Genomic DNA, 21,745 nt, shown 5'->3' with positions numbered 1-21,745 from the left:
GTTGGCGTTGGAGCCAAAATTATAAGACAAATAGGATTTTGGGAGGTAGAAATGGGAGATTTATCAGATGTGTCAAGCGTGAGAAAACACAGAAAAAGCATTGAGTCAGCAAAATGGAAATGCATCTCACTTTTCACCAGCAGGAGATGGATGGGAAATAGGAAGCAGGGAGGGAGGGCCCTGAAAGCCGTGGCTGAGAAGCTAGAACTTCCTCTTGCAGGCAGAGAAGAGCCGTGTAAGGACTTTGAGCGCAGGAGTGTCAGTGATGGCACTTGGGTACCAGTTGGATGTGAGCGAGACAAAGGGAAGGAGTTGAAGATGGACGTGTATTGAGCTTGGGGACCAGTAGGACAGCGCTTTCATTAGTAGAGAGAGGGCAGGCGGGAGCAGGAAAGGTTTATAATGGAAGGTGGTTTGGTTTTATACACGTTGAGCTGAGGCGCATGTGAACTGGCCTTTCCTTTAAATACATCCCCAAAGAAGATGGGTTCCCTGATCCTCGACCTTGCCCTGGGTCAGCTGCAGGGGCGGGGAGGTGGGCAGATGTCAGCCAGGTGGGGCCTGGTGGGATCATTGAGCTAGAATCACCAAACACAGCAGAGCAGGGGCCTGGGGGGTGAAGCCTTGGCTGAGGACCGTGTTTGGGGACAGTCAGGAGGAGCCAGATGGTGGGAAGGGAGCTCCAGGGAAGCCTGGTATCCGGGGAACCAAGCAGGAAGGAGATGAAGGTGAGCGCAGAGAAGAGGCATTTGAGTTTCGCCACTGGGCAGGCGGTTCACCCCCAAGTGGCCAATCACTGCAGCGGTGGCGGGGATGTCATGGTTCTGGAGGCCGTGAGAGGAGGGCGGATGTGAGCCTGGAGGCGGGAACTATGTATTAATATATGACACTTTCATGAAAGTGGTTTCTTTTACAAAGTCTAGCAGGGTCAATAGGAGGAAAAATTTTAAGATGGAGAAACGTAAACATACTTCTAGATTCAGGAGGAGGCAGAACAGGGCAGGAAAGGCAGAGGCCAGCGAGAGGTGAAAACTGATGGACTGAAGGGGACGGAGGTTGGACGGATGGAATCAAACCCTCTTCTCAGCCTCTTATGTGGCGCCTGGAGCTGCGTGTGTGAGGATCTGTCCTGCGTGTCCCCAGCCCCAGGGCAGCAGCCCCCGTGCCTGCCTTCCCAGCTGTCCCAGGATTAGGTTATACACTAATGTACGGGACAGGGCACAAAGCCGTAAAAATGTTCAGTAAGTGGATGGTGTAGCCTTAAAAGAGGGAATGCCTTTGCTGCTGAGACATGAACAGGAGGAGGTCAGGATTGGGGAGGCTACAAGATTTGAGACAGAAAGGTATTCACATCATGCATAAATCAAGAATTTGAATTTAAGTGTCTAGGGCTAGAAACCGAAAAAAGTTCATGCCCTGGGCAGAGGTTTAAAAACCAGTTAATCTAAAGAATGTGATAGAGGAATTACAGTTTCATTTTCTTTCTAGAGTGTGTGGACATCTTGACCAAGAGCTGAAGGACTGTGATCTAGAGCAAGTCATTTCATCTTTCTTTGTTTAGTTTTCTCCATCGTGAAATGGAATTGTCCACTTTTACCTTTATTGAACTATTGAGGGAATATGTATATATAATGCATGCTATTGCTTTTTTTTTTATAAATTTGTTTATTTTATTTTTGGCTGTGTTGGGTCTTCGTTGCTGTATGCGGGCTTTTCTCTAGTTGCAGCACGTGGGGGCTACTCTTTGTTGCGGTACGCAGGCTTCTCATTGCGGTGGCTTCTCTTGTTGCGGAGCACGGGCTCTAGGCATGTGGGCTCCAGTAGTTGTGGCTTGCGGGCCCTAGAGCGCAGGCTCAGTAGTTGTGCCGCACGGGCTTAGTTGCTCTGTGGCATGTGGGATCTTCCCGGACCAGGGCTTGAACCCGTGTCCCCTGCATTGGCAGGCAGATTCTTAACCACTGCGCCACCAGGGAAGCCCTATTGCTTTTTTTTTTAAGACATTAAAGTATCATCTGGGAAAGATGATTATTTGGGAGTGACACTAAATTCTGCTCCTCTGGACAATAAGAAACTAGGTTAAAACTGGAATAAGATCCAGTGGTATTTTTTCTCTGAACCTTTGCCTTCAGAAAACAAGTATCTCCCCACCCTTCCTAAAAATATTAGAATATAAATGCAGGGAGTAGACCCTTTCCTTACTTCTTTCTGCCTTGGGGCTTAGCTGAAGAAGATGGCAGTGAACTTCAAATTTGACTTGATGTTATAGAACCAACACACCTGCTTATCAAAGACAAAATGCTCTATTGGATTAAGTAAAGCACAATAGCCATGGTCGGACCCGTTTCCTTGTAGCTGTCACCACTGAGAGTGAAGCCCTCGGAGAGTGGTTTGCTTTTATTTCAGGCAACATACTGAGTGTGTGCTCCTCTGTGGTCGGTCATTTGCAAAGGAAACCACCCAAGTAGCTGAAGTGCAGCTCATTAGCATCTCGGACCTTGAACTCTGCCAGGTGACCTCTTGCCAACCTTGGGGTCCTGTTATCGAAAGGAAGATCTGCCCCCTTTCCGGGACAGACCAGGATCCAGCAGGTCTTCATTAACCTCCCAGTGACATGCACGTGCTTTCCACAGAAATCCGTGTTCCTCACTTTTTCTCTCCAGAGTCCAGAGCTTGGTCAAATCACCCCATTTCATAATCAAAAGGAGTCTTCAAGATCATCTGTCCAGGTGCCTCACTCATGATCCAGATGAGGCAACAGAAGCCTGCAAGGTTAAATGATGTGCCCAAGGGACCACAGGTTGTTAGCCGCAGCTGAGGGGCCACCACTTCTGCCACCCCAGGAAATATTCAAAAGCAGGAGCTCCTGGGGACCTGGAATTGTATTTCTGAGTTCCTTCATCCTTATAAGGAAATCACCACGATTTTTCAATTTTTGTCCATGACCATCTATTTTTTAAAAAAGCAAATATCAGGGCCCAGCTATGGGGAGGCATGTACTTTTATTTTGGTAATTCATAAGCAAAATATCATTAGAAGGGGAAACAGGTCCAATTTTCCCTTTCCTTTGCTCCATTCCTGTTTGATCCATACAGGCTGAGTTGATGTCAATATAAACCGACTGTTTCAAGCTCATGGCCCCAAATTACACCTTCATTCTTGTGTCCCTCTTCATGGGACTGGGGAGGGTACTGAAAACAGGCAACATGAGGCGGTACCTAGGTTGTTGACAACTAATGAAGTAGATTCTTTCTTAGAAACATCACCCAGTGACGGCTCCAACGAGCACTTGTTAAGTGACAATTAAAGTGAAGAAAACAGTGGGACTGCAGTAGATGTGAAGAGATTGATGCTGCCCACATCCGTTTCCATACCACTTTCTCACCTCCAGAAACATTTACTGTCATAGAATAATGCTCAAAAAGGACTCAGCGTCCCAGCAAGGGTCTTTCTTCCTCGGGTCCTTCAGACTCAGAGTGTTCCTCTGGCCCATCTAGAGAACCAGTAATGACTTGTCTGGCCCAGCGTCACACACACCAAGTTGTTGACTGGTCTCCTGGTGAGTTGGAAGTAGGTTAGTGAAGGAAGAAAGTGATGCAGGTGTTTATGGGGTCACGGACGTGCCCATTACAGATCGTCGGGTAGTGAGATCAGAACACCTTGGAAGCTTTCAACGCCATTTTCTAACCCAGACAGCCACCTCCTGCCCTGTCATCCCTCCTCTCCTCACCCCTCTCCGCACCCCCCAAAAAAAAACCTTTTAGGGAATAAATTTAAAATAAGAGGTGTGGTTATTGTGGGATAATTAGACCCCTTAGAAGAGGAGACACTGTTGTTTGGTGAATCCCCCTTCCGAGCATCCAAGCTCGTGTGACGCAGAGCGGTGACCACAGGCTCCGCCGTCCTGAGTGTGTCTGGTCGATGCAGGCAGTTTTCTCTGTTTGCAATTATTTTATTTATTTCCTAAACTACAAAGCCACTGTGCTTACACCGTCTCATTGGTCTGTGGAAAGTGTTTTGTGGACGCACTAAAGGCAGACTCTTGGCGTCCTCTATTAATGTTGTCTCGTTGTAGCTTTTTTAAAATCTTGCAGTCCAGGAAAAGTGGGGAGGGGGTTAATAGGAGGAAATTGAGGCACTGGGTTCCTAGAAAGCGTGGTCCTTTCAGGGGCAGACATATCCAACACAGGGCCTGCCAGTGCACCGATACTCTTCCATAGTTTTTTACCCCTCATTCCTACTTCCCAGCATCTGTTCCCCTGTCTTATCACAAACCCAACCTCACCTCCTCTTGGCCTCTCACCTTCTCACACCCCAAACTAAATTCTGCACCCAGCCTGGAGGGAATCTGGTGATGCTACTCGCAGACACCCCTGAGATTGGTGGGTCCCAATCTTTAACGAGCAGGAGACGCACCAAGAGGGCGTGTGAATTCACAGTCCTGAGCCTCACAACCGGCGGGTCTCAGGGAACGTCCAGGTGACTGCGATGCAGGAGACCCTTGGCTATACCTTCTTCCCATCCAGCGTGTGTGGTTCCTGCGCCGTCTAAGGACATCGTGGTCCCTTCCTCCAGAGACAGGATGGTTCTGACGCAGTGGCCCATGGAGCAGCCCAGCAGCCCTGGGCCGCAGGTCAGAGGGAGTATCCACCACGCAAGGCTGGCCTTTCCCTTGGTGATCGTTTCCCCCACGATCCGGCCATTTGGGATCTGAGTTGCATGCCTCTCCTGCTCAGAAGAGAAGGTAGAAGCCTGTGATGTCTTCAGCTCGATGGGGCTTGTGTTTGTGTGGATCCCTTGGGTCTTCAGCCTCCAAACAGACCTGGGGTCTCAGGCCTTTCAGTGATGCTGTGGGCAGAGGGGCTGGTCCCCTTCACTGAGGGTCGAGTCCTCGTTTGCCCCGCCGGGAGATGCTGCCAGTGTGTGTTCAGTCCTAGGGGGAAAAGTAAGAGCTTTTCGGACCTTGGTTTATTGGACTCGGAGGCCACCAAGCCTAGCCCCGGGGTCTGCCGAAACCCCCGATACGTGACCTTGCGGCAGCCTCTGCTTTCCTGTTCCCACAAACGGGAAAGCTGGGCCCGCTGTGCAAGCCAGTTCTTCCCCGCCCCGACTCTGCCCCTGTCGGCCGCCACCGACTCGCCCCCGCTTGGGTCTCTGGAGCTACAACGACTCTCTCTCTGTGTCAAGACCTCAGACTGTTTCTTCCCTTAGCCTTCTCCTGTCTAGGCTACATTTTACCTTTCTGTCACCTGTTTGTCTGTCAGCTTGGCCTTTAGGCCAGCTCACCCTCTTCCGGACCCTCTCAAAGCTGTACCCCCAGATGGAGTCTCCTGAGGACCAGCCTGATGATAAAGGCTGGAGAACTGGTCATGAGCTGTGCAGCCGCCTCCCCGGGGGAGAAGATGTTGAATCTTCAGGTGTTGCAAATTGATGTGAAAAGAATGTAATCCCTCCTTGTGAGAAAAAATCCTCCTAGAGGCCACTGACTCCCCTTGGCTCCCGGCCCCTTCTCCCATCCTCAGAGCTGCTGTGTCTTTGTGCTGCCGTCTCTCTGGTTCTCTTTCCAGCCCCCGATAAGAACCCTTGTGTTTACATGGGCCCCACGCAGATAATCCAGGAACATCTCCCCATCTCAAGGTCAGCCGAATCACAACTTTTAATTCCTCTGGGTCATGTAACCTGACATGTTCCCAGGTTCCTGAAATTAGGACATGGACCTCTTTAGGGGACAGTAAATTCTGCCTACCTTAGAGAACAAGAGTAGTGATTCTTACCTCCCTCTCTGAACATTGCCCTGGAGACCAAAACAAACTTAGTTTATCTACCCAGTCATGCAGAAGTTAGAACAAAAAGAGAACAGAGAGTGGGAAGGCCTTTCTCAGGCACCTGTTGGTCTCGTATTTCAATTCAGGGTCCCCGACTCTGGCCCGGAGGACATCAGGGCCTCCCGAGTCTGTGCAGTCAGATGAGTCACCCTTGTCCCCAGAAGGGAAATCAAGGCCGCTGGGGGCTGGGAGAAGCAGAGACCAGGGGACGCTTTCCTGGGAAGTGAAGCAAAGGTCCTTTCTCTCTGGAAAGCTGAGAAAAAGAGAATAAGCTTTTATCTCTGGCACAAATAAACATAAAAAGAAAACAAATGGAACATCTTTTAAAAATTCAGGTAAGATTAGGCTTGCTTGTTATACTGGTTTAAGAAAGTTTTCCAAACAGCCCTTCTCGCACAGCTGTGTGTGTCTTGCTGTTTGGCCCCCCGATTGGCCACACAGCTGCAGAGCGTCCCGTCCTGTACCTCCGCACCGTGTGCACCACGCACACCCCTCCGCTTCCTCCTCCTCTTCCCCAGCCAGTGCGTGCGTTTCCTGGGAGGACCAACTGGAAATGAGAGAGTATGTGTGAAGGACTTACTGGTGTAAGAGAAACAAATCCTTGGGCTGAGGATATGAGTGAGTCCAGTTCTCAGCTCTGTGCTGAACCAGACGTTCTTCTGGGGGCTCTTCTAGCTCTGGTTCCTCCTTCCCTTCCTTGCTTCTCCTTCCTTCCTTCCTTCCTGCCTTCTCTCCCTCCCCCCTCCCCCTTCTCCCCTCCCTCCCCCCTCCCCCTCCCCCTCCCCCTCCCTCCCCTTCTCCCCCTCTCCCCCTCTTCCTACCCCTCCCCTCCCCCCTCCCCCTCCCTCTCCCTCCTCCCCTCCCCCTCTCTCCCTCTCCCCTCCCCCTCCCTCCTCCCCCTCCCCCTCCCTCTCTCCCTCTGCCCGCTCTGTCTCCCAGCACAGCAAGGGACCAGATGACCTGGGCCCTCCATCTGTGATCTGCAGTTTTGACCTGAGTCAAGAAGCTCTTCTAGACACATCATTCAGCAAGGCACACCCTGGCTCTGAGAAGAAAGCACCCATCTCGTCACTTAGATTAGGATGGGTGTTTGGGGATCCCTGAGCTTGGAGTCTTTCCGTCAATGAACTGACCTGGTCACATGAACAAAGTGATTCCGTAACAGGCAGAGATGTACTTCCTCACCGCCAGTCTCCCCCTCCCTCTCCAGCACCCCACTCTCCCCCTCCCGCAGTTTTTTGTTTTGTTTTGTTTTGTTTTTTATGACTGCGTTGGGTCTTCGTTGCTGCGTGCGGGCTTTCTCTAGTTGCGGCGAGCAGGGGCTACTCTTCATTGCGGTGCGCGGGCTTCTCAGTGCAGTGGCTTCTCCTGCTGCAGAGCACGGGCTCTAGGCGCATGGGCTTCAGTAGTTGTGGCTCGTGGGCTTAGTTGCTCCACGGCATGTGGGATCTTCCTGGACCAGGGCTCGAACCCGTGTCCCCTGCACTGGCAGGCGGATTCTTAACCACTGCACCACCAGGGAAGCCCCTCCCCCTGCAGTTTTTTCATCCAAAGGCACAGAACTGCATTTCCATGTGAGGTCATAGACACATGGCTCTGGTGTGTTGCTTGGCCATTTCACTTCCTGGCTGGCTAGCTGCTCAGAACCTCTTTGGACTGCTTGGTGGTCTTGAGCTGGTGGTACAGCAGGCGTGGAACATGGCGTGTGACAGGGCCTGTCCTCGCTGCCCGGGAGCTGAGGTGGCTCTGCTTCCCACCCACCTTCCTCTCGGCCTTGTTGTGCGGCCTCTCCTTTGCGTGGGGCAGCCTTCGACTAAAGGAGGTGCTGTGGGCAAAGCTGAGCCAACATTCATTTACCAGTGTTCCTTTGGCGTCTTGTAAACAGTTTAACTGAGAAGGCGAAGGATACAGTTCTCAGTGGAGACGGAAGGGAATTTTAGGTGGGCAGGATGCAGTTACCCAAGGCAGCATCCTGCCAGTCTGCCAGCACAGAAATAGGAAGATATGCGTGTTGGTGGCATTGAATATGTCTCTGTCTTTTGCGTCTAGGGGCTTTTCTCTATCGTGTGTCTCTTGAATATTTGGTTTTGAGGTATTTGATTGAGATTGGCTGTATGACAAATTTGAGTTTTCCTTTTGCTTTAAACAGATTGTTTGCTAGAACTCAGAAGGTTCTTAAAGGCAGCTAGATACATAGTCAAGATATCTTTTTCAATTTAGACTCAAACTGGGCTGAATTTTCATTGTATTGTCCAAAGCACTGGAGCATGTGGAGTCTTCTCATTTTAAGGCAAGGTACTTAGTTCAATTAATCTCATGTTTGATTCCTCTCCCTCCTATTTTCACCCTCTCCCCATCACTCTACTGGGACCATCCAAGAACAGCACAACAAGAAGTCAGAAAACTACAGTGCACTCTAGCCACTCTGCCTGGGTTTTAAATAAATAGAAAAGCAAGACATAAAGGGACCTCTCACTTGCATGTTGTGTCTTTTTTTTTCTTTATTGGAGTGTAGTTGATTTACAGTGTTGTGTTAGTTTCAGGTGTACAGCAAAGTAATTCAGTTATACATATATCCATTCTTTTTCAGATTCTTTTCTCATATAGGTTACTACAGAATATCGAGTAGAGTTGCCTGTGCTATGTAGTAGGTCCTTATCGACTATCTATTTTATGTATAGTAGTGTGTATATGTTAATCCCAAACTCCTAATTTATCTCCCCTGCCCCACTATCCCCTTTGGTAACCATAAGTTTGTTTTCTATGTCTGTGAGTCTGTTTCTGTTTTGTAAATAAGTTCATTTGTATCATTCTTTTAGATTCCACATATAAGTGATATCATATGATATTTGTCTTTCTCTGTGTAACTTACTTCACTTAGTAGGATAATCTCTAGGTCCACCCATGTTGCTGCAAATGGCATCATTTTGTTCTTTTTTATGGCTGAGTAATACTCCGTTCTATCTATATACCGCCTCTTCTTTATCTGTTCATCTGTCGATGGACGTTTAGTTGCTTTCATGTCCTGGCTGTTGTAAGTAGTGCTGCAAAGCACTCAGTCTTAACTATAGCCCCACTTTGCCTCCAGTTTTCTGCTCTTAAAAGAGAACAATGAAATTGTGACAGTGTGTTGTTTACAGCCGTAGCCTCATTTCTCAGCACCTGCCGGGCCAAGCTAATACACTTTATCTGTTCTTCCTCAGGATGCCCATGCTAACCTTCGTGATCCCTCTCCTGCCACCACCGTTTAGATACAGGGCGACCCCCGCCAAGGGGTGGTCAGAGGATTAGAGACTCATGAGGTCTCTGCGGTAAATGAGGCTGAAAAGTTCACGTTACAGAGACTGAGGTGATAAGGCCCTGTCGTAGGTGTTGGGTCTCCAGTAGCTATGAGGAATACCCCACATCAGCATGCTGACAGGTCACGTGAGGCTTCTAGGAACGTGGTGGCGTCCCTACTGATAAGCGACCTTCTCCAGATAAGCGACCTTCTCCAGATTAGCGACCTGAGGGCGCGGGTACCCACCCTTCTCCATCGTTGCTGCGAATGGCACCCGGGTCTGGGGGCCTTTTTGATGACAACAGTAGCTTGTACGTGTTTCTCAGATGAGTGCCAGAGAGCATGCTGACCCAGGTACTCAGTTTACTCTCCTCCATGCCTCCACAGGTTGCTTCACGTTCATTTCCTGTGCTGTTGGAGGAATATGTCATCTCCTCACCCTGGTCCTTTCCATTCCTTTCCCTTTTCTTAGATCTGAATGAAGAGTCTGAGGGAGGTCAAGAAAAACAGAGCCCTGAATAAAATAAGGGTTTTCTGCCAGTCACTGCACACTGGCCCTGGAATTCTTTCATGAGCTACCAAAGACAGATTTTCATGAAAGTGTATTAAGGTCCTTTGCAATGCAAGCAGTTGACCCAGTTTTCTTTCTCTCTAAAGTGATTGTCAAGTCTATGCTCTCTCATTCTAGTCTAACCAGTCCAGCTCTATGGTTGCTGTTTGCCTGGTATATACTTTTCCACCCTTTTACTTTCAACCTGTTTGTGGCTTTGAATCTAAAACGTGTCTCCTATAGACAGCGTAGACAGATCTGGTTTCCTTTCATTCTTTGAACATATTTATAGTGGCTGCTTTGATGTCTTTGTCTGCTAAGAACAGTGTCTGGGCCGTCTCAGACTGTTTCTGTTGCCTGCTTTCTTTCCTGTGTGGATCACACTTTCTCATTTCTTTGCACATCTCATAATTTGTGAACAACTAGACATTTTATTCTGGACACTGATCCTCCCTGCTCTCCCCCACCAAACCCAGCTGCTTCTTGTTTGCTCATTTGCTTAGTGACTTAGCATGTGAAGTTTATTCCCCTACAATGTGCTTCTGATGGCACTCCTTAGAGAACACAGCCTCAAGCTGTGAGTGACATTCTTATATTTCCTTTTTTAAATGGCATAATTCTTCCAAATGGCTCTCTTTGAATGCCTTTCTGCCGGATTGCCTGTTCAGTTTCTGGCTGGTCTGTTTCTATTGCTATCCCACCCAGCCTCCATTAACTTCTAGTTGTTTAATCTGTTATTTTTGACCCTGGGCATAAATGGCCACCACAGTCGGATTCTGTTAAAGTCAGGCCCCTCCATACGGAAAGTCTTCAAGGCCATTCCTTGAAGCTTGCTGTGACCCCAGGAATACTCTTCTTATCTCTCTGTTTCTCTGGTTTTCTCTGTTAAACTTCCGGGCGGTCTACCATTTTGTTCCTCTTAATGGCCCACCACCAAAATATCTATTGTTTTCCATGGTGCCTTAGGCTTGAACTTCCTCGCACTGTGTTCCAAATAAATTCATTCCTCTTAGGTTAGGTTATGGAGCTCTCTGTTCTTGTGACCTCTCTCTCTCTCTCTCTCTCTCTCTCTCTCTCTGTGGGCAGACCCTCTTTGCCACTGCCCTGGAGCTGAGGGCAGGGACAGCAACCTGCTTTGCTTCAAGCAACCCCTGGCCTACAAGAGGGGTGATGCAGCAGGGCAGTAGCACCTGCTCTTCTCAGCTTGCTTCTCTGGGCATAGAACCTCCCCCCAGAAGCAAGATGGGATGAGGGTAATTGGGCCCAGTATTCTCCGTGTGCTGTGCCTGGAGTTGAGCTTCCACCCTCTGAGTACAGGCTGGTTTGAGGAAAGGACTCGACACTTCTTGACCTGCAGTAGAGTTTCTGCAAAACAGGGCCAGGGAAGAAGGATGGTTAGAAAGGCCAGTGGTCTACCCCTCCCTAGGAGAAACCATCGCTATAGTTTGGGAGCTGAAAAGAGCCCCCATCTTCTTGACCACAACCTCCTGGGGTAGAGCTTCCATTACGCTGAGCTTGGGGGAGAGGAGGAGCGGGGATAGCACAACCTGCTGGTTGTGGCTCAAATGTCACAAACTCATGCTCTTCCTACTGAGATTTAGTCAGTTTTCTTTTTTTTTTTTTTTTTGCGGTACGCGGGCCTCTCACTGTTGTGGCCTCTCCCCGTTGTGGAACACAGGCTCCGGACGCACAGGCTCAGCGGCCATGGCTCACGGGCCCAGCCACTCTGCAGCACGTGGGATCTTCCTGGACCAGGGCACGAACCCATGTCCCCTGCATCGGCAGGCGGACTCTCAACCACTGCGCCACCAGGGAAGCCCTAGTCAGTTTTCTTGAGAAAGAAATTTCTTGGGACTAACCTGGTGGTCCAGTGGTTAAGAACCCACCTTCCTATGCAGGGGATGCGGGTTCGAGCCCTGGTCGGGGAACTAAGTTCCCACAGGCGCGGGGCAGCTAAGCCCATACGTGGCAACTACAGAGCCCGTGCACCACAACAAGAGGGAAGCCCACGCCACAGCACAAGATCACGTGTGCCGCAACTAAGACCTGACACAGCCAAAAAATAAAAAAGCAAGCAAGAAATTTCTTTTTCTTTGAAGGATCTTATGATACTTTAACTCAAAAAAGCTCCCCCGCCCCGCAACCCACGGGTGGTGTATTCATGTTGTCGTGTATTTTAGCTCTAACTTGGTTTGGTTTGGTTTGAATTTCAGTCCATTGCTATTTTATATAGCATTTATTTAGGTATGCCCATATATTTACCACATCCTTATTATTCCTCCTTCTTTCATCTGGGATCATTTCTCCTTTAGTTTGAAGTATATTCAGTAGAACTTCAGTTAGTGAGGGTCTAATGGTGAAAAAGTATCTTAGCTTTTGTGTGAAAAGTACTTCTTTATTTTGTCCTAGTTTATGAAATACATTTTTGCTGGATATTCTAGCTTGGTGGTTAATTTATCTCAGCACCTTTTACTAACTTGCTTACATTATAACTGTTTAGATGTCAGGTACTGAGATGTCTAATTGTGGTCTTTTGAGGGTTTTTTTTCCTATCTGGTTGGTTTTTTTTGTTTGTTTGTTTTTGCAGTACGCGGGCCTCTCACTGCTGTGGCCTCTTCCATTGCGGAGCACAGGCTCCGGACGCACAGGCCCAGCGGCCATGGCTCACAGGCCCAGCCGCTCCGCAGCACGTGGGATCTTCCCAGACCGGGGCACGAACCCGTGTCCCCTGCATCGGCAGGCGGACTCTCAACCACTGCGCCACCAGGGAAGCCCTCTGGTTGTTTTTTAAATCTTCTTTTCTTTGATGTTCTGCATTTTTTGCTGTGGTGCATCTAATTATGTATTTATTTTCATTTTTCCTGATTGAAATTCACTGGGACCTTTGAACATGTGGATGTGGGAGAGGATCTTGTATCAGTTCTGGGAAATTCTCAGTCATTAACTCTTTACATATTGCCTTCTCCCTGTTCTCCCTTTTCCTTCAGGAACTTCAGCTAGACATATGTTAGACTAGTCCATGTCCCTTAATCTGTTATCTTTTCTTTCCCAGTTATGTATAATCTCCTCAGGTCTGTCTTCCAGCTCACCAGATTCTGTGACTGTATCTAATATCCTGTTAAACCTGTGTATCCATTGTATTTTATATTTTGATTGTTTTTTCACTTCTAAGACTTTTATTTAATAATTTTATCAGTATACTTGGTCATTTCTTATATCTTTTTTTTTTTCATTTTCTACCCTTTTTTTTTTTTTTTTTTTTTTTTTTTTTTGTGGTACGCGGGCCTCTCACTGTTGTGGCCTCTCCCGTTGCGGAGAACAGGCTCCGGACGCTCAGGCTCAGCGGCCATGGCTCACGGGCCCAGCCGCTCCGTGGCATGTGGGATCTTCCCGGACCGGGGCACGAACCCGTGTCCCCTGCATCGGCAGGCGGACTCTCAACCACTGCGCCACCAGGGAAGGCCCCCACCCTTTTTAAATTGTGCAAACATGTTAAATGTACCTCCATTCTATTGTTTGCTAATAATTCCAATATCTGAAGTTTTGGTGGATCTAAATATGGTGTCTAACTCTGTCTCTGCTGCTTCTTACTCTTGGTACTTGTGATTTTTTTTTCTTGTGAGCTTAACTATCTTGGAACCTTATTTCTGAGAATCCTTTGCTGAAAATGGGCCTTTTCATGGTTGACTTATAGCTGATTCTGCAGGGTGCTGGAAGACAGTACAAGCTAGGGACCACTTTAAATTGCTGGCTTGAGCAGTTTTGACCAGTCAGATAAAGTTGGTTTGCATACTGATGTGAGGGCTAGTTGGTTATATATTATCAGAGGGAAATTCCCCTTGCCATACTCCACACTAAGTTTTGAGACAGGCAGTTTTCCTTACAGTTTCTGAAGTGAGAGTATATCTTGTTCACTGACTGTTTAGCCTTTTAGTGTTCCAGACTTATTGGTGGGGAAGTCTCTTCTTAGATGCTTTACCTCAGGTGGGCCCTAGGCTTTCGTGTATTTCTTGCGTACTGGGAAGCTTTGAGAACTGAAGCTCAAATTTATCTGGTTCACCAAATGCCCTTAAGGGGAAAGCTACCTTCAGTGCTCTACTTACTTCTCTGGGTGCCATCTTTCACTTACATCATTGATTTCTGAGTATTTCTTACTAAATGGTCAGTTATTGATGCAATTTAAAAATATTTTTTAAAATATCTTATTAAGCATTTTAGTTTTTTTCAGTGGGAGAGTCTCTCTAGTAACCTAGACCACCTAACTGCCAGAAATTGAAGTCCCCCCACCCCGCTTTCCCATAGAGAAATACACTTCTGTTTGACGTCAGTCTACATGTGATAGCTCTTAACAGACTGTTGTGCCTGTGAGTAAGGGGTAAAAACTATCCCTAAGGCATGTTCTGATTCTAAGCCAGTAATAAAGGCCTGAAGAGTTTTCACACAGTTTTAGGTGACACCAGGGAAGAACTTCTAGAATGGCAGTATGAGGATATCTGTGGACTTTTTCCCAGTGAAAGACCCATAACTGGTGAAAATTATTTAAAAAATCAACCACTTAAAAGTGTCTAGAAATTGTCCTAAGCATATACACCAATGGAGAAACATTCTAGAAAATGTTCTGGCAAAGAATAAAGATAATGTTAACTTTGATTCTTGTAAGTTATGTGTGACCTAACATTTTTATGGTAATACATAAGAAAATAGAAATATTAAATATTACCTCCAAAAAAAATATTACCTCCAAATATTAAATATTACCTCCAGTGGTAGAGGGGGAAAATGGAATGTGGAAAAAACCAACAAGTAATCCTAAAGGTAGGCAAGAAAGAAGAGAAAAAATGTAATATAGGCAGGACGTATACCACAAAATTTAAATAGTTCTGCTGGAAGACTATCAAATTATTAGGCTGTATTCTGTTTTTGAAAACCTGTTTATATATTGATTATAAGAGATAGAGCTAAAATATAAACAAACAAAAATAAAAACGTGGCAGAAGATATACCATGAAAATAACAAAAGAAGGGCTGGTGCTGCTTTTTTTTAACATCATATAAAACAGACGTCAAGGTAAAACTAGAAATGAAGAGATCACCACAAAAAGTTTATTTCAACAGAAGATACAATGATCTACAAACATCTGTGGAAGTTGTAAAGTAGCTTCAAGAGGTATTCCCCCAAATTTACGTATTTGCATGGAGTAATTGGCATCACCATAGTGGAGGATTTTCACGTGCTTCCCTCAGTAACCGACAGATCAAGCAGACAAAGAAATGGGACTTAAATGTAAATGCTCCTGATTTTTTCAATTTATTAAGAAGAAATTATGAGTAATTTTATACCAATATAAATTCGAAAACTTCAGTGAAATATACAGATTCCTAGAAAGCTATAACCTTAATAAAACTGATTCAAGAGGAAAGAGAAAAGTGGTTTGGGGTTTTAAAAGAAAATGTCCTCAATTTTTAGAGTTGCATACTGAAGTATGTAGGGATAAGATGGAAGTAGAGTGGTTCTCAAATATTCTAGAATCTGGATATGAGTTTGAAGGAATTTGTCACTATCGTCTCTTCTTTTGTGTGTACTTGAAAAGTTTCATAACACAAAAGGACTATAGAAACATTGACTTGATTGTGTATAATTTTATTTTAAAACGAGAAAGAAAATACATACACATTATGAGTCAGAAGCTAATGCCATACATGGGCAGAAATGTGACAAGGTGGGGAATTCATTTTTCAGACATTTGATCTAGCCTCACCCAGAAGGAATCCCAAGCAAGGTGCATTGCAAGCAATACTGTGTGGTTTCTGAAGGCACAGCAGGAATGAGCTCCATCTGGGCAGGAACATTCCAGCAGGATGGACTGAAGTTCTCGGCCATCCTAGAAGGAAGTTCACATGCTCACAATGATTCCACAGCTAGAAGTGGACCAAGCGCCACTTTTATCAGTGGTCAGAGTTTCGCTTAGCTTTTATGTCTATCACTGGGATAAAGTGAGATAATATATGTGAAAAAAGTCAGCAGACTATCAAGCTATACAAATGTAAGATACCTGAAATGTTATTTACATTGTAAGTGTAAAAGGGATTAGGGAGGACAGCAACTTTGGAGAACATTTTAGTATTTCCTCAAAATGGTAAACATAGATTTATCATATGACCCAGCAGTCCCACTCCTAAGTATGTCCTCAAGAGAACTGAAGACATATGTCTGCCCAGAAACTTGTGTACAGATGTTCACAGCAGCATTATCCATAATAGCCCCAAAGTGGAAACAATCAAAATGTCCACAACTGATGAATGAATAAACAAAGTGGAGTGTTTCCACAGAATGGAATATGATTCAGCAATAAAAAGGGATAAAGTACTGACACGTGCTACAACGTGGATAACCTTGAAAACATTTTGCTAAGTGAAAGAAGCCAGGTGCAAAAGATCACATATTTTATGATTCCATTTATATGAGATATCCAGACTAAGCAAATCCACAGAGACAGAAAGTAGGTCAGTGGTTGGCAGTGTCAAGGGAGAGGGGAGAATGTAGAATGAGTGCTAATGAGTATGGGTTTCTTTAGAGGGTCATAAAAATGTTATAAACTTAGTGGTGCTGGTTGTACAACTCTGTGACTATACTGAAATCAGTAGATGGTATACTTTCAAGGAGTCAATTTTATGACATGAATTATATCCCAATAAAGCGGTTATTTAAAGGGGGAAGGGGGGAGGGGAAGGAGAGTTCGGACCAAAATGGTTTTATCTCGTATCACTCTCCGCTTCTATAAGCACCACTACCTGGGTCCTGAAGTCGTCTGTCAAACCCAGGAATTTTTTTTTTTTAAGCTTCATTGAGAAAATGCCAAGTCTGAAGCATAAGCAACATGAAAGCCAAGAAACGCCATTTTACTCCCCCTTCCCTCCCCCTTTTTTGTGCGGGTCATTAGTTCAGAGGCTTCCAAGGTGCGGCTGGTGAAGGACCCACCACCCAGGCGGACGGGCTTCCTATCGTGGACTGTCGCCTACTAACCAGCAATGCACATGTTCGCTGGCTGGCACAACAGAGCTGTGATGCTTTTTTTTCACCAGATCTCAGTGTCACAGTTGCCACAAGGACAACCCCATGTCTTTCACACCAAAACCTAAGCCCAACTCCCAGACTGCCCATGGTTGAAGGCTCCCCGGCTCCGTCTGCTGTGATGGAGACAGACTACTTCCCGGGCCAGCTGGCTTTCACTCATCCTGTGCTTTCTCTCCCCGGTTCCCTGTCTGTCTTTTGTTTTGCAGTGGCTGCTTCAACCCCCAACTCCACTGCTGGTGCGGCCATGAATTCTCTGACCTCTCTCGGGACTCTGCAAGGACTGGCAGGGGCCACTGTCGGACTGAACAACATTAATGCACTAGCAGGTACCATCGCAGTGAGCATCTGCTGCTCTGGTGGACAGCCTCCCCCCAGATTCCCCCCAGACAGTGGTCAGCCAGAGACGACCTGAAATGTTACGTCACGGGGAGAGCTAAAGCTTGGGATGGAGGAGCAGAAGCACGTGTTTTGACAGGCGTAACGCTGCCTGCCTCTGTTTTGTCTCCAGAAATACCCCACCCTCACCACCCCAGTCTTTTGTAACGTGCAGACTGTGTATTTAGCCATAGGTCTCTGTGGTTGACAGGTATCTGCAGGTTTCGAGGGCTTTGGTTTGGTTCTAGTTTGGTTCCCTTCATCTGAGAGGAGGAAGTGTGTTATAAAAGAAAAATCAGTGGGCTAGAAATCAGGACGCATGGGGCCAGCTCCCAGTCACCTGCAGGAATCTGAGGCCAATCACTGCCCCCAACTGGACTTCAGGGTCCCATCTGAAAATTGAAAGTTCTGGATCAGATGATCTTAAGGGTCCCCTCCAGCTCTAAAACCCAAAGGTTCATGGCGATTATACAGGAGGAGAAATGAGGCCTTGGAAAGCAGGTGGCTCCTGCGAGGAGCCACCCCGCAGGTACCATCTGGAGTCTTTATCAAGACCCTGGAGTCAGGGGTCACCCTACAGCAGTGCATCTCCTGAAGGCCCCATTCCACTAACGCAGGTTGAAGCAGAGTGAGGCAAATTGCTTACAGAATTACTTAGCTCTGAAATATACAGACTCACCAAAGCACTCTGAGTTCTGTCTACACAGCCTACCCATTTCCGGCATTCTAGATCTGTGGGGAGAATAGTGCCCGGCCAGAGGATGAGTCACATCTGCGGCTCGAGCTTAGCCTTGGCCCCCCCAACTGGGGAAGGTCCTCAGTCCACAGAAGGGACACCTCAGTTGCCTTTCGCTCAGCTTGGGCCCGCACCCCTACCCCATGCCTGAGAATAGCCACATCCAGAAGGACCATGACAGCCTGACTCAGGGACCTAATTACCTACCGGGCAACCCAGCCTCTGCCCATTTTAGGCATTAAGAAAAGGGTCCTTGGCAAGTTGCCTTATTTTAAACCATGATTGACTAAGGGTACAGTTTTTAAAGGGTGATCAAGCAGTACAGCTTTTTTAAAAGAAAAAAAAAAACCCAATAATTCTATATTTTCAAATCCCAAAAGAATACCTTGCAATTTGTTTGGTAAAGGAAGCACCCAGAACTCATCCAAATGAAGACTAACTTTTATAATCCAGATGAGAGGATAAGTCATACATTTAGAGGTAGGAAATGTGTTCAGGTTTTATTAAATCCTTTTATTCCGATGCTTTGGGGAAAGCAGCCATAACCTTGGACTGAGTTTTATCTGACCAGAGGCCAAAAAGAGCAGACAAGAAAAAGATTTCTTTCCTTCCCGACCAGATAGCTGTTGATTAGCAAGCACGTGTTGAATGAAGTGGTGGCCGCGTGACAGCAGAATGTTTTACTCCAGTGAAGCTGCCTCCAGCTGCCCTCCTGCCAGCAGCCCTCATGGCCTTGCCTCCTGTTTCTGACCTTGTTCTGCAGACGCTCCAACTCACTTGTCCTTCCCCTCGGTTGCAGACGTGTGTTTGCACACATCCCTTCATGCTGCTTCTCTTGCCCCAGGACCTAGTTCCCCTAAAACAAGGAATTTGATTTGATCGCCTGCCTGTCCTTGGTCTGCACAGTAACAGGCCAGTGGGAATGGCTGTCCTCCTCAGCACGTGCTCATGACTGCTGTGTGTTGTCTGTGTGGTCCCGCCTCTCTCCATCCTGTTCTGTTGTCCTTTGTGGGGATTTTCCCCTCGTTATCATGAGCGACTGGAGAGGAACTGTGTGGAATGGCAGAGAGACCGTGAGTAGTCCCTGTGTGGGACCTGTGTCACTCCAGTTCTGCTCCTGGCAAGAAAAACAGCCTTCAGTTGTTTTGTTTTTTAAATTCTTTGCCATTGGGTTAATGTAAGTACATATAGGTCATGGGAAATTAAGACTGTTTCTAGTTTCAAGTAACCCCTACTAGACAGTATGAACCAGAAAAATGTTTAATCAAACCAAAAGTCATGCACAAAGAAAAATACATTCCTTCTGATTGGGTAAATTACCGTCAGAGCTGTTTAACAGTCCCGGCACCGGCTTGGAGCTAAGATTTGCTTTCTCAAATACTGAGAGAAAACCTTCTAATATAGAGTGTCCTCTTTCAGACCGTTCTTCCTTAACAGACATGATGATGCTACCTGTCCTACTGGATGAGAAGGTAGTCAACAAACGGTTACCTGGACAGAGGCAGCTCGACAAGTATTTGGCCACAGCTTCCATATCATCACCGTTTCCTCCCCCACTCCACCCAGAAGCCATTACTTGCTACCATAAGGAGAGTTTTCTGGTTTTCTGAGTAAAGCCACCTCTTTTCCATGGACAAAGGAGCCATGGAGAAAAGTAGGTAGATGGAATCCAGTTAATTCCCAAACTCATCCTGGGAGAATTTGACTGCCTTCCCTGCCAGAGGGCCTCTCAGCTTCCCACAAGATAAAGCTCCGGATGGTAGACAAGTAGCTGAACCAGACTGTTTGAGCTTCATACCTTTGGTTTCCTTATACACTCATAGAAGGAGGGACTAAAAAAGGACAGCGCTGTAAAGCTTAAAAGCGGAAATCAGCAAGATCAGAAGGAAGCAATGTGGGCAATTCACTAGCAGAGCTTTCCCTTCTGGATCAGTTGAGGGTTCTCCAGGCAGGCTTCATATACTAATAGCTGAACGAAGATGAAGAAAATATTTTTTGCAGTTATATCCACCCAGGAATCTGTATCTGATTTTGTGCTTAAGTGTATGTCAAGTGACATCCTTATTTTTCCTTTTTTTAAATGAGCTAATTCTTCCAAATGGCTTACCATATAGTGTTTAAAGTTATGGATTATCTGCATATCACCAGCCACAAATGCCTGGTGAGTAGTGTTTATGGAAATATTTTATGTAAAGGAGAGAAAAGATGCAATGCTTTGGGCATAGTGTTGCGATGGCTTGTCACCCTTGGTATGCCTTGTGAAATAACTGTTTTAATCTGTATTATTGGAATATATAAAGATACATGTAGTTAGGTACATATACAAGCACATACAACGTCACAGACACTTGTGACCATATTATTAACACAGGCATGAGTACAAGTGCCACTAATTGTATATATTCATATTCATCTACCCTAATTTTAGACATTTCTTAGACCTGAGTCCTCATTATCAGCTTGTAGCTTAGAAGGATATATCCCATCTATACCAAAGAAAATTTATCCCAGCAAATAGATACAAATCTATGAGAATATATTAATACATTCCTCACTTTGGCCCTTTCTTTATTTGGTATAAACCCTGGCCGAGGGGTGTGCAGATACTGTAGTTGGCTTGTGGCACTGCGCCTCCGACTCTTTTTTTCAGCAGCATCTTCATGCTGGCCACGCCAGATGTTCATGCTCATCTTTATGGGTGGGTCCTTCTAGGTCATTTTCACAGGTTTACTCGATAGTCTCCATCAGGGAGGACCTGGGAGAGCGGTTCAGTTAAAGCACGCGGTAGTCTGGACGCGCACTAACTTCACTGCTAGACTATTTGCAAAGACTTTCCCTCCCTCGTTGAGGTTTGCCAGTCCATTTGGCCTTTTCGAAGAAAGCCCTGTTCTTTTAAGGGGAAGCATTTTATTCAGCTAACCTTCTTCAAACCTCTGTTTCGACTGTCCAAAGTGTTTAGATGGAATCAAGTACCAGCAGCTGAACTGACAAATGTTATGTTCAGTATAATGACTATTTAATACAGAATGACATTAGATCATTGATAGGAATAACTCTCAAAAGTTGAAATCTTCCTTTGATGGTTTTTAAGATTCTGCCTGGTAATCAGTCACCTGGTCTACCTTGGCCGTGGTAAACACACACCTCAGAAAAAATTAGAACAGACTCCTTCATAAGAAACTTCAAGCAACGTCAGCAGGACCTCTGCTGGCCACCACCTTTTGAGCTTAGTTGGTATCTGCTAGAACTGCTTGAAATCAATTTCCTTTTCAGGAAGCTGGCTTTCCACGTTCATGGCCCCCAGGCTTTCCTTGACACTCCAGCCCCACCCCAAACGTCACCTGAGGCCCATTTCTATCCCCTCAAGTCCCCCAGGGAGAACACCAGATCTGAGGCTCCATGAGATCCCTCTATCCTATCTTGTGTGTAGTCCTTTTAATCTAAGAGAGGAAGGTGTCAGAAGAACAGAAGCATGATGGAGTAAGTAGCACACTGCCCCCTGCCCTGTGTCCTGTGGATGGCAGGGGAATGTCGAGGTGATTCTGGTATTTGATTCCTCTATAATTTCTAAGCGTCCTTCTCTTAGTTGTCCTCTATTCTCATTAGACTTACAATTTTTTTTCAATTAACCACCTTTGCTATTTTAACATTCTTCATCAATAGCCCTAATTCCTTCAAGATTTTCATTAATGTTTTCACTAAGTTCTTCCCATAAACAGATCTTTAAAAAAAAAAGAAGTCTTCATCATAAAGGGAACTCAAGGCAATTATGTCGTCACCTCTTCCATTTCCTGAGTTTATAGAAAAGTTCACACTCTATAAAGTATTACTTGTTTTGAGTCATATTCAGGGAAAAAGTGACACAGTCAACAACCATAATAGAGCAAAAGGGTAGCCAGGAGACAAG

The 21,745-nt window shown here is 46.2% G+C and overlaps 1 protein-coding gene across 4 annotated transcripts in view; it reads left to right on the top strand.

The window, feature by feature from the left end:
- The window catches only part of CELF2 (CUGBP Elav-like family member 2), a 524,871-nt gene that overhangs the window by 488,476 nt on the left and 14,650 nt on the right, over window positions 1–21,745 (top strand). For all 4 annotated transcript variants that reach the window (XM_081226997.1, XM_081226998.1, XM_081226999.1 and 1 more), the window contains one exon: window positions 16,934–17,053. In XM_081226997.1, the coding sequence (XP_081083123.1) occupies window positions 16,934–17,053 (120 nt within the window). The remainder of the gene's footprint in view (window positions 1–16,933; window positions 17,054–21,745) is intronic.

This window comes from Mesoplodon bidens (genome assembly GCF_964165515.1).
Source record: "Mesoplodon bidens genome assembly, chromosome: 3".
In the NCBI taxonomy this organism is placed as follows: domain Eukaryota; kingdom Metazoa; phylum Chordata; class Mammalia; order Artiodactyla; family Ziphiidae; genus Mesoplodon; species Mesoplodon bidens.
The sequence above is the reverse complement of the archived record's forward strand: the minus strand, read 5'-3'. Positions and strand labels throughout refer to the sequence as shown.